This window comes from Rhinopithecus roxellana, chromosome 19, assembly GCF_007565055.1.
Source record: "Rhinopithecus roxellana isolate Shanxi Qingling chromosome 19, ASM756505v1, whole genome shotgun sequence".
Classification (NCBI taxonomy): domain Eukaryota; kingdom Metazoa; phylum Chordata; class Mammalia; order Primates; family Cercopithecidae; genus Rhinopithecus; species Rhinopithecus roxellana.
The window spans coordinates 75831985-75844373 of record NC_044567.1 but is presented as its reverse complement, the minus strand read 5'-3'; the positions used below and the strand labels follow the sequence as shown (position 1 = coordinate 75844373).

The following is a 12389-nucleotide window of genomic DNA, read 5'->3' as shown; positions in this document are numbered from 1 at the left end:
CTTTCATAATACTCAAATTCTTGTTCTTCAAAGATGGAGAAAGAAGTAAGCTGAAAGGAGCAAACAGGTAGCCAAATATTTCTGAGAAAGCTAACTGTACCAATACTCTGAAGGGGTGAGAAAGCAAGTGTGTACATAGCCCAAATACTATACAGGGCAAATGACCAGTAACCTTGCTGTGAGAATGCCTGCCTACATACTAAAACTGTACTGACTTGAGTATTAACTTACATAGATGATGGCTGAAACTTGGAGATTCTATTTTTAATTATATCTTGGTTACTAATGGAATTTGATCTGTATTTTCTTCTCTGTCAACCTAAGATGATGCTTTCCTTCCTTTCTATTGTGGGTTCAGGCATTGACAAAGCAGTCTCCCTCAGGAGTTTGAACGAACAGAGACTGGCAAAAACACAACACATTTAGAAGTGATGTAGAATTAGACATGTTTGGGAATGATGATAACGGGAGATCACATTTTTTAAAAAAGTATTAGAAATGCCCTTATCTCTCTATCAAAATAATTAATCCAACTTCATCAAGGAGCGCTAGGGAAATGGCAAGGATCTGAATTAACTTAGGCTTTGTACTCACTGAAACAAAAGTGAAGCAGAGGCCAGCTCCCCTTTGTGCCAGCTGCTCTGTGTCAAGCCGAGGTTTTGCTAGCATCACTGACATGAGGGTTGGCAGAGCAGACTGCTCCTCCGTTGCCTCCTTTGCAGCACTGCCATCTAAACCATAGAGGGGCTGTTCTACTCGTCGCTGGAAAACAGTAAAGAAACACACAAATAACATGAAAAAGATAATCTGATACTGCCCAAACATGTAACAGGTTAAAAACAGTTATCAAATATAAGATGAATGATTTTTTTAAAAAAGGCCTCTCTAAAAATAATTATGAAGAGCACAGCAACATTATCATTGTATTATAACCTATCTAAAAATGTGACTATCTTACTCAAATTCGTTGACATTATATTTTAATGGTTCTATATTTATGAGAGTCTGAATTTACATGTTACTTTGTAGAATTCTACAAATCCACTTCATAATGCCCTCAACCCTACAGAGGAAATATTATTTCTATCCTGTAGGTAAATGAAAATTAAGACACTATCCCGAGACTTTTCTTCTCTTTTCTTTTCTTTTTTTTTTTTTTGAGATGGAGTTTCATTCTTGTTGCCCAGGCTGGAGTGCAGTGGCATGGTCTCTGCTCTCACTGCAACCTCTACCTCCTGGGTTCAAGCAATTCTCCTGTCTCAGCCTCCGAAGTAGCTGGAATTACTGGTGCCACCACGTCTGGCTAATTTTTTTGTATTTTTAGTAGAGACAGGGTTTCACCACGTTGGCCAGGCTGGTCTCAAACTTCTGACCTCAGGTGATCCGCCCGCCTCAGCCTCCCAAAGTGCTGGGATTACAGGCATGAGCCACCGTGCCTGGCCTTTTCCGTGACTTTATAGGTAAAGCTTATTTCACTCTCAATTCTATTCTCACTATACTATATTCAGATGCAAAAATCTAAAATAAATACAAGCAAAACAAGTTCCACAGTATACTAAAAGGATAATACACCACAATTACGCATAATTTACTCCAGAAACCTAAAAATGATTAGACATTAGCAAATCTACTAATGTAATTCATTACATTAACTTTAGGGAGGGATAAATTAAGATTCTTCCTGTTGGATACCAAAAAGGATACACACACTGTTAGGCTACTCTTAAAAGACTAGAATTGGCTGGGCACGGTGGCTCATGCCTATAATCCCAGCACTTTGGGAGGCTAAGGCAGGCGGATCACTTGAGGTCAGGAGTTCAAGACCAGCCTGGCCAACATGGTGAAACCCATCTCTACTAAAAATACAAAAATTAGCTGGGCATGGTGGTGGGCACCTATAATGCAAGATACTCGGGAGGCTAAGGCAGAAGAATCGCTTATACCCAGGAGGCGGAAGTTGCAGTGAGCCCAGATTGTGCCACTACACTCCAGCCTGGGTAACAGAGCATGACTCCATCTCAAAAAAAAGAGAAGACTGGAATTATCCACTTTTAATGCAATGAAGAGTACGTTTTTCAAAAATCAACATAAAATATCATAATTAATGGTGCTAACAGTGGAGACCTTTTCATTAAAGCTAGAAAACAAAAGTAACATATTCTCATATTAAACGTTATAAAAGTTTTAGCCAATGTAAAAAAGAAAAAATATGAGGTAAAAATATTAGAAATCAAAGATTTTTAGTGTCATTTTTGGATGATATAACTATTCACAAAGGAAACCAACCAAATCAATGGAAAAATTACTATAACAATTAAAAGGAGTTCAGTAAGACGGCCAAATACAAAATAAATACACTAAAATCGATAGCTTCCCCAACTGATTTTAATCAGAGCATGTAACAGAAGGAAAAGCAGATTCAAAGTAGCAAACAAAAATCTGTAAAATACTTGAAAGCAAACTTAAGAAACATGCAGAACACTTATGTAGAAAAACTATACAGCTTCACAGATGAATATTAAAAATGATCTAAATTAAATGGTAATATCATGTTCCTGGGTTCAGATTCTACAGACATCAAATTTCTCTAAAACCCAAGTTTAAGGTTTTAATTTTGTTTTTGGCCTTTTTCTCTTCCAAGGGATAGTCTTATGGTGATACAGTAGTCATCTAGGTTCTCTCTCATGCTTTCTCGGGCAGTTGTTTTTGTGGGATTTCACAATAAATTCTAAGGTTCACTTAAAAAAAAATCATTATCAGCCACATAATTTTTCAGAAAGAGTATCAGGGAAACTTGATCAGATATCGAAACATACTACAATGTTACATTAACTAAAACAGTATCATACAGATACAGAAGCAGACAGATTGACCAGTGGCACAGAATACGGAATTCAGAAACAGATCTATATAATATGGATACATAATTTGTGATTAATGTGCGTTTCATATCAGTGGGAACTTATTAAAAAGATGGTAGGACATTTGCGCAGACATTAGAAAAAAAGGGAAAAGTAGATTCCTACCTTTCATAACATATAAAAATTACAAGAAGAAAAAATAAACAAATGCTTTTAGAATTTTCTAGTTGTAAAGGACTTTTTAAACATGACATTAAAAATATAAACCATGGGCGGGGCACAGTGGCTCATGCCTGTAATCCCAGCACTTTGGGAGGCCAAGGTGGGCAAATTACTTGAGGTCAGGAGTTTAAGACTAGCCTGGCCAACGTGGCAAAACCCTATCTCTACTAAAAATACAAAAATTAGCTGGGCATGGTGGCACGTGCCTGTAGTGCCAGTTACTCGGGAGGCTGAGGCATGAGAATCACTTGAACCCGGGAGGCAGAGGCTGCAGTGAGCCGAGATCACACCACTGCACTCCAGCCTGGGCAACACAGCAAGACCCTGTCTCAAAAGAAAAAAAAAAAATACACACATATACACACACACACACACACAAACACACACCATATAGGCATACACCATATGGGAACATCTAGGAATAAGAAAAATCCCGTAAGTCATAAAAGAAAAACACTGATAAATTTAACTACTTCAATTTTTTTACACCTGAATGGTAAAAGTCAACATAAAAAGAAAAGATTACAAACAAGCAAAAGTATTTACAATATAACAAATCAATAATATAAATAATTTATTAAATCTTAACAAACAATGCTTTACCTATCAGTAAAACAAAAACCAAAAACACACAAATATTTCAAAAGAGACATATGCAAAGGACCTGAACAAGCATTAAAAGAGAAATCCAAAAGGCCATTAAACATCTGATGTTTAATATATATAACTAATGAACAAATGCAAGTTAAAACAAGGTATTTTTCTTTATGCAAAGGTTACAATGATAAAATTCAGTATTAGCAGGGTGTGAAAAAATTGGTACTCTCAAACTGCTAATAACCTTCTAGCAATTTATGTAATGACATTTTTAAATGATCATATTCTGACTTGGGAATTACAATTAGGGGATTTACCTGGGAAAAATTCGTAAGTTAAGAAGTATGTATAAGGATGTTCGTTACACTATTTATAGAATACAAATGTTTACAAGATATTGGTTAAATAAAGTAATACAATGGAAATAAGAAAACCTATTATATAAACATACACGTATATCTCAAAAAGTTTAGAAATATTTGCCCACCATACTCTCTAATAACAGTTCTTTTGGAGGGAACTTTCTATTTCACCATTTCTGAATAGTTGAACTTTCATAATCCGCATGAATAAAGGAAATAATTTTCCTTAATCAGGAATAGTTCTTTAATGTTTTCATGTCAAAAAATAAAAATAAAATGATCCTGACAAAGAAAGTTAGTTTTGGAATCTATGAGTAGAGTCCTCCTCATGATCAACACTCCTACCCCACCAAATGTAACAGTTTAAACTCAGGCTCCAGAACACCTGTGATACCCATTGATGACAACATTCTCACTGCATGGGAGAATGAGCTGCAACAGTAAAATTAAACCTTCTGCCATATATTCAATAAATACCTGCCAAGGATTGAAAGATTTAAAAACATTTATGTAAATATCCTATGTAGGCTAGAGCCTTTCCTGTTTGAACCAACCTCTCCCGGGGGAGGGGGGAACTATACAGATAGGATAAAATATGGGCGAACAATAACAACAAAAAACACTGAAAGCACTGAAGACTTGATTAAATATTAGGGATCTGCCAGGGCAAAATCTAAGGGAAATTAGGAACATCAGACAGGTAAAAGAAACACCAAAGCCACGTATGACCTAAGGGCCCCTGCAGATCTTGAATTTCCATTTTCAGGGCAACATGGTATCAAGCAGATAGTCACAGATCAAAGCCCAGCCCACCCAAGGGAGAGGGTTCAATAGGAAACCCTTCCCACTTCAAGCTGGGCCTCCAAAGAGCTACCTACATTCTCAAGGAAAGGGTAAACCAGAAGAAAAATTACCCCCACCCTCAGATGGCTGCAAGGAAGTTGCCTTGGCAGTGTAAGAGTTGGAGGTTCTCTTGAGAAATGTTGACACAATCCAAATCAATATTTCCCAGTAGCTGAAATAAAGCAAACAAAATAAACAAACTACACAAAATATAAGCTACAAATGCACTAAAGTGGTATATAAAAGAGGTAAAATCTCTAGGTACTCGGAAGAAGCAAATAAAAATTTTCCCTGGAGTAATACATCTTCATTCATCCTAGATCTTAAAGAAACCCCCCAAAAATTTTTCAAGAACAATGAGGAGTACACAGTTAAAAAACAAAGCATAAAAGAAATAAAGCCATGAACAACAACTAAGAAAAACAAGAGACACCAGAAACAGATTCATAAAAGCTTCAGATGCTAGAATTATCAAACAGATTATAAAATAATTGTGTCTACCATATTTTAAAAAATAAAAGACAGGCTTAAAAATATCTGCAGAAAATGTAATTCTTTTTCTTCAAAAGGCAGTAACCAATTCAACAGGGCTAACAGCAAACTAGAAACAATAAAACAGGATCTGGGAACTGAAAGGCAAGAAGAAATTACCCATGATGGAGTATATAAAGACAAGAAGAACAAAAATACAAAAAAAGAAGTCAAAAGGCATGGTAATAAAATTAGAAAGTATAATGTATGCTTAATTAGAATTTCATAAGAGAAAGAAAAGAAGAACAAATCAGAGATAATATTCAAAGAGACAACGGCTAATTATTCAGAACTAATGAAAGACACCAACCCGCAAATTCCAGAAGTCCAAGAAATCACAAGCCAGAGAAATGAAATGACACATCATCGTAAAACTACAGAACACCATAGCTAACAACTTTTAAAGCAGTCAGGGGGAAAAAAGCAGATACCTTCAAAGAAACAACAGGCAAATGACAGCTGATTTCTTAATAGTAACAATGGAGGGTTAGAACATGGTAAAGAATTACTGCTCAATTGTGTTAAAAGAAAAAAAAAGCGAACCTAAAAACATACACAGCCAAAAATACCTTTCAGGAATAAGAGCAAAATAAAGTTATTTCAGTAAACAAAAACCTAGAGACTTAATCCCTAGCAGATATATTCTAGAAGAATACTAATGGAATACTTAGGCAGAAGGAAAGTGACCCCAGGTGGAAGGTGTAGGATGCAAAAAGGAAAGAAGTACAAAGAGGTAAATACACAGATAAACCTAAACAAACACTGATAGCATTAAACAATAATATTTTATGAGACCAAAAAAAGGCAAAATAAAAACATACACAACTACCACCAAATCAGTAGCAGAGTAAACAGTTAGTGTTCTGAGGACATGATTTTATTTGGTAGAGGATAAAGATACAACTGACTTCAAATTTTGGCATGTGGTAATTTTTTTTTTTGGGGGGGGGGGTTTATTTGAAACGGGGTCTCACTTTATGCTCCAGGATGGAGTGCAGTAGTGTGATCGTGGCTCACTCCAGCCTCGACCTCCTAAGCTCAAGGAATCCTCCCACCTCAGCCACCTGAGTAGCTGGGACTATAAGGTGCATGCCACCATGCCCGGCTAATTTTTAAATTTTCTTTGTTTGTTTTTTTGTTTGTTTCTGAGATGGAGTCTCACACTGTCACCAGGGCTAGAGTGCAGTGGTGCGATCTCGGTTCACTGCAAGCTCTACCTCCCGGGTTCAAGAGATTCTCCTGCCTCAGCCTTCTGAGTGGCTGGGATTACAAGCACCTGCCACCAAGCCCAGCTAAGTTTTTGTATCTTTAGTAGAGGTATGGGTTCATCATGTTGGCCAGGGTGGTCTCGAACTCCTGACCTCATGATTTGCCTGCCTTGTAGAGACAGGGGGTCTCACTATATTGCTTAGGCTAGTCTCGAACCCCTGAGCTGGAGTAATCCTCCCACGTGGGTTCCCAGGTCTCCCAAAGTGCAAGGATTACACGCGTGAGCCACCATGCCTGGCCGTAAGTGGTACTTTCTAAGAGAAACACCAAAGACAGTCTAGCTACTAGTAGAAGAGGAAAATAGAAAATGACTTAAAAAAAAATTCAATCTAAATGAAGGCAAGAAATTAAAGAAAAAGGAACACAGAACAGGCAGGATAAATAAAAAACACATTAAATGATGATATATCTAAACTTAACAGAGTGGTAATTATAATGAATGTAAATAGGATAATAGAAAAATTTTAGACTTAAGAGAAAAAAATCTAATTACATGGTATTTGCCAAAGAAAGAAAACATAATAATGCAAAGTTGACAGTATTAAGAATGGAAATAGTTATACCTCACAATGGTTTGGATATATTAAACATCAGATAAACCACATTTAAAGCAAAGGGCTTCAGCCAGGCTTGGGGGCTCACACCTGTAATCCCAATACTTTGGGAGGCCGAGGCAGGCAGATCACTTGATGCCAGGAGTTCCAGACCAGCCTGCCCAACATGGAGAAACCCCAACTAAAAATACAAAAAGGTTATCTGGGCATGGTGACACATGCCTGTAATCCCAGGTACTTGGGAGGCTGAGGCACAAGAATCACTTGAACCCAGGAGGCGGAGGTTGTAGTGAGCTGAGATTGTGCACTGCACTCCAGCCGAGGCAACAGAGCGAGAACTTATCTCAAAAATAAAAATTAAAATTAAAAAATAAAGCAAAGAGCTTTAAAGAGATGAAGAGAATCATAATACATATAACAAAATTTAATATAAATATAAGAAACAGACAACTTCCACAATCACAGCAAGAGATACGAATATATACACCGCTCTTAATAATTGATAGAACAGCCAAAAATAAAAATACATAAGATTTAAACACTGAGTTTACTTACTGGCAAAACTAAACTATTTTGCTTATGGATAGTTTAAACTACATGAAAACGAAAATGATTACCACAAAAACTAGCCGAGTGATCACTTCTAGGGTAGTGGGAGTTATGATCAGGGAACTGCATGTAGGTTTCCAGCTGCTGGAAACAGTTTACCTCCCTATGTAACAATTACAAAAAGTTAACTTTATAGTGATTTTCTGGGAGCTTTTTTTGTGAAGGACCAGAGAGAAATATATTAGGTTTCCCAGGCCACGTCAGTCTCTGTCACATATCCTTCATTTCTAAAACCTTTTAAACATCTAAAAATCATTCCGAGCTTGCCAGGTGTGGTGGCTCACGCTTGTAACTCCAGCACTTTGGGAGGCCAAGGCGGGTGGATTACTTGAGGTCAGGAGTTCGAGGCCAGCCTGGCCAACATGACGAAACCTCGTCTCTAGTAAAAATACAAAAATTAGCCAGGCGTAGTGGTGCACGGCTGTAATCCCAGCTACTCAGGAGGCTGAGGCAGGAGAATCGCTTGAACCCAGGAGGCTGAGGTTGCAGTGAGCCAACACTGCACCACTGCACCGTAGCCTGGGAGATAGAGTGAGACTCTGTCTCCAAAAATAAAATAAATTAAAATGAAATAAATTTTAAAAAATAAAAATCATCCTAGCTAGCCAGCTGTGACCTGTCTTTTGCCAAGTCCTGTATAAAAACTTCCATGTTTTACATACTTTTTGTATTTTTTATATTTAACACAAATACAAAATAATCTTTTACAGGAAAAAAGGTGAAAATAATTTTTTATCCATCTATTCTTCCCTGTCAGCACAATTTTGAACACCTATTGTGTCCCAAGCACTGTTTTGGATGCTGGAGACTGAAAATGAAATATTATTGCTTACATGTCAAGTGGGGGAAATTAGTTTAAAAATTACACCTTTATGCAACAAGACACAGCAGTAAACGAAGCAAAGCAAAATCTCCTTTCTTATGAGATTAACATTCTAGGCCGGGTGCAGTGGCTCACGCCTGTAATCCCAGCACTTTGGGAGGCCGAGGTGGGCAAATCACGAGATCAAGAGATCAAGACCATCCCGACCAAGATGGTGAAACCCCGCCTCTACTAAAAATACAAAAAATTAGCTGGGCGTGGTGGCGCATGCCTGTAGTCCCAGCTACTCGGGAGGCTGAGACAGGAGAATTGCTTGAAACCGGAAGGCATAGGTTGCAGTGAGCCAAGATCGCACCACTGCACTCCAGCCTGGGCAACAAGAGCGAAACTCCGTCTCAAAAAAAAAAAAAAAAAAAAAATTATGGTGGGAAGATGGGCAATTAACTAATTATATAGTTGAAAATTAAAATATATAAATTATTAAATGAAAATTAAACTTATAACACACCAATGACAATAAATGACCTACAAAATACACAATGAAATGGATAAACCTCACAAAAGAAACATGCAACAAAAGGAGCCAGACACAAAAGTATACACTGAATGTCTTTTATGCAAGATACAAAAAAAAATTCATCTGTGTTGTTAGAGGTCAGGCTAGTGGCTATCCACAGCGGCAGGGAGGGGGTAACTGAAAGGGAACTCAGGGGGACTTCTGCAGCACTGGTAATATTTCTTGTGCTTGTAGAGTTTGTGAAAATTCATGTGAACTGTAGACTTACAATGTGTACTCCTCTGTATGTATAAATATGAATCAACAAAAAATTTAAATATATATTAAATGTATGGGTGTGTCAGATACCAATAACTTAGAATTAAAATAAAGTACAGTTAGGAACAAAGTGACAAGGTATGAGGGACTGCTATTTTAGAGAAGCTGGCTAAGGGAGACCGCTCGGCTAAGGTCATTTTTGAGCAACAACCTGATGAAGAGATTGCTGATATCTGAGAAAAGAATGTTCCTGGAAGAGGGAATAAATAGCAAGTACAAAGACTCTGAAGCAAAAGCGTTCTTCACAGAGCTCAAGGAGGCCAGGGTGGCTGCAGTGGCATGAAGGAGAGGGAGAATGGCTGCAGATGTCAGAATCGGGTGGACAGTGGGGAGCACAGATCACGCAAGAGCTTTTAAAGGTCACATAAAGACTTCAGTCTAGGAAGTGTTGAGCAGAGGAGTGCTAGGGTGTGTCTGAACATTTTAACACTTACTCGGGCTATTACATTCAGACTAGGTGAAACAAGGGCAAAAACAGGGAGACTACTTTGAAAGCTAATACAGTGAACTGGAAAAATAGAAAAGTGGTCACATTCTAATACATTTTAAAGGAAAACCAGGATTTTCTGATGGATTACATTTGGGGCATGAGGTTGTGACCTGAAAAACCAGATGGTGTAACCTGTCATTTACCAGGACAAGGCAGATTACAGGAAGAGCAGTTCAATGTTATTGTTATGGTAGGGAAGGGAAAGCAAGAGTTCCTTTTTGGACATGCTCAAACAGTACAAGTGGAAATGTCAAGTAGACAGCTGGATACATAATTATTGGGGAGACCAGACCCATGTGAAGGGCTAGCAAGTTCATTCATCCCAAAGGCAGATGGATGTGGGTACTGATGCAAGGAGCTTGGCAAATCTGCGGTAGGAGCATGTGGAAATGTTCTTCTGATCGTTTCTATTTTCTCAGTAACATAAAAAAGGAAGGCCATCAGTTAGTAGAAGAATTGCTGGAGATTTGCAGGAGATGACAAAAACAGGACATATTCATGGAGGAAAGGGAACTAAGTAGAAATACAGTAAGACTGGCAGGCAGTGAGAGGTACACATGAGGCCAGTACTCATGACCTGAAGATCAGTCAGTCACTTTGGTGTGTGTGTTTTCCTCCAACCATGCTGAGTAGCCTAGAGGCAAGTAAGGAAAAGGTGGAGGATTAAGCTTTGGTTCCTATTTTAACACCTCATCTATACCCAGATTTGCATGATGATGAGGCTCAGCCACATTCATATAGCTGGCAAAAATGTCTACAGCTTATTGCGTTCATCTCTTTTGTCTTCAGGTAAGATTCAACCTAAACTGACATATGAGAGATGGGTGGTCACACCATTAAAAACCAAATGAAAAGGGGATTTCAGGAAGAAAAGAGTGATAGACAACACTGAGAAATTCTATAAAACGTATCTGTCCCAAATAGATAATCTGTAATCTCATTTAATGTCTGTTAGACTTTAACTGGTTTGAAACTTAAGAAAAACAGAGACACAGGCCTCTTCAACAGTTATCTAACAAACCTCAACCTGCTCAAATTGGATCTATCATCAAACATTTCTAACATTTTAAACTATGGCAAGGATGGTCTGACACAATGGCTAATGCCACTTTGGGAGGTGGAGGCGGGCAGATCACATGATCTCAGGAGTTTGAGACCAGCCTGGGCAACATGGTGAAACCACGCCTCTACAAAAAAATAAAAAAATTCGCCGGGCGTAGTGGTACATGCCTGTAGTATGAGCTACTCAGGAGGATGAGTTGGGAGAATCACTTGAGCCCAGGAGGCGGAGGTTGCAGTGAGTCATGATCGCACCACTGCACTCTAGCCTGGATGACAAAGCGAGACTGTCTCAAAAAAAAAGAAAAGAAAATTATATATATATGGCAAGGATGACACAGTAATAGCCAAAACTTCTTAGCTGTTTTCATAAGTTTAACTTATGTTTTCATAAGTGCTTTAATAATTACAATAATCCTAATGAATGAAGGTTTTTATGAGACAGTAGAGGGGGAGGAAGTACATTTTAAAATACTTTAACAATACAGAAGCCTAAATCACTTAGGAAATGAGTACTATTACACAACTCTGCCAAGGCAAAGAAAAACAACTTTCCTAAAAATCAGTGATCTAAAATAAAAACTTCTGTCCCAGAGACCCTGTCTCCCAAGATCCCACCTGCGGCAATACCTAAGGCATTAGGGGATAGAGCACACTCTTGAGTAAGAAGTCTTACACAGTATCAACAAATAATGCGAAGACACTGGAGCAAATAAACATACTCCTACATTGGCTTACTCAGGAATTCTCAACCTCGGCACCACTGATATTTTGGACCAGGTAATTTTTTTTTGCAAGGAGGCTGTCCTAACATTACAGAATGTTTATCAGCATCCCTGACTTCTGCCCAGTAGATGCCTATAGCGTCATCCCCATACCTCTGAGCTGTGACAACCAATAATGACTCCAGTTATTGACAAATGTCCCTGAGGGGCAAAACTGCCACCAACTGAGAACCACTAACTTAGGTACGTTTTTAAGACCTTCAGATCTCTCTTACAGGCTGGAAACAAACCTATCACAAATCTGTATAGCATTAGTTTTTCTAGTACATCACTGAGTAAGCTCTGGAGAAAATTCAATTATGCCAGAAGCTGGTCAAATTTTAAAATTAAAAAACCCTACAGGAACATACAAATTTGGCAAGGGAAAAAACCTAATGTTTCGATTGGAATCAATTCTTTGATAGACTACTGAGCTGTAGGATTAGAGGTAATTTATTATAAAGAGATAATAGGATTGGCTCTTCTGTAAAAAACTAATTTACTGATACAGATTTGAATCTAAGTAAGGGATTCATAGGTAAAACTATGAACTTTTCTCCCTAATGCTTC

General features: G+C 38.0%; 1 protein-coding gene across 9 annotated transcripts in view; it reads right to left on the bottom strand.

Annotated features, from left to right (window-relative positions):
* Nucleotides 1-12389, bottom strand: part of TLK2 (tousled like kinase 2) — a 142517-nt gene that overhangs the window by 81224 nt on the left and 48904 nt on the right. For all 9 annotated transcript variants that reach the window (XM_030923440.1, XM_010380079.2, XM_030923438.1 and 6 more), the window contains one exon: nt 595-762. In XM_030923440.1, the coding sequence (XP_030779300.1) occupies nt 595-762 (168 nt within the window). The remainder of the gene's footprint in view (nt 1-594; nt 763-12389) is intronic.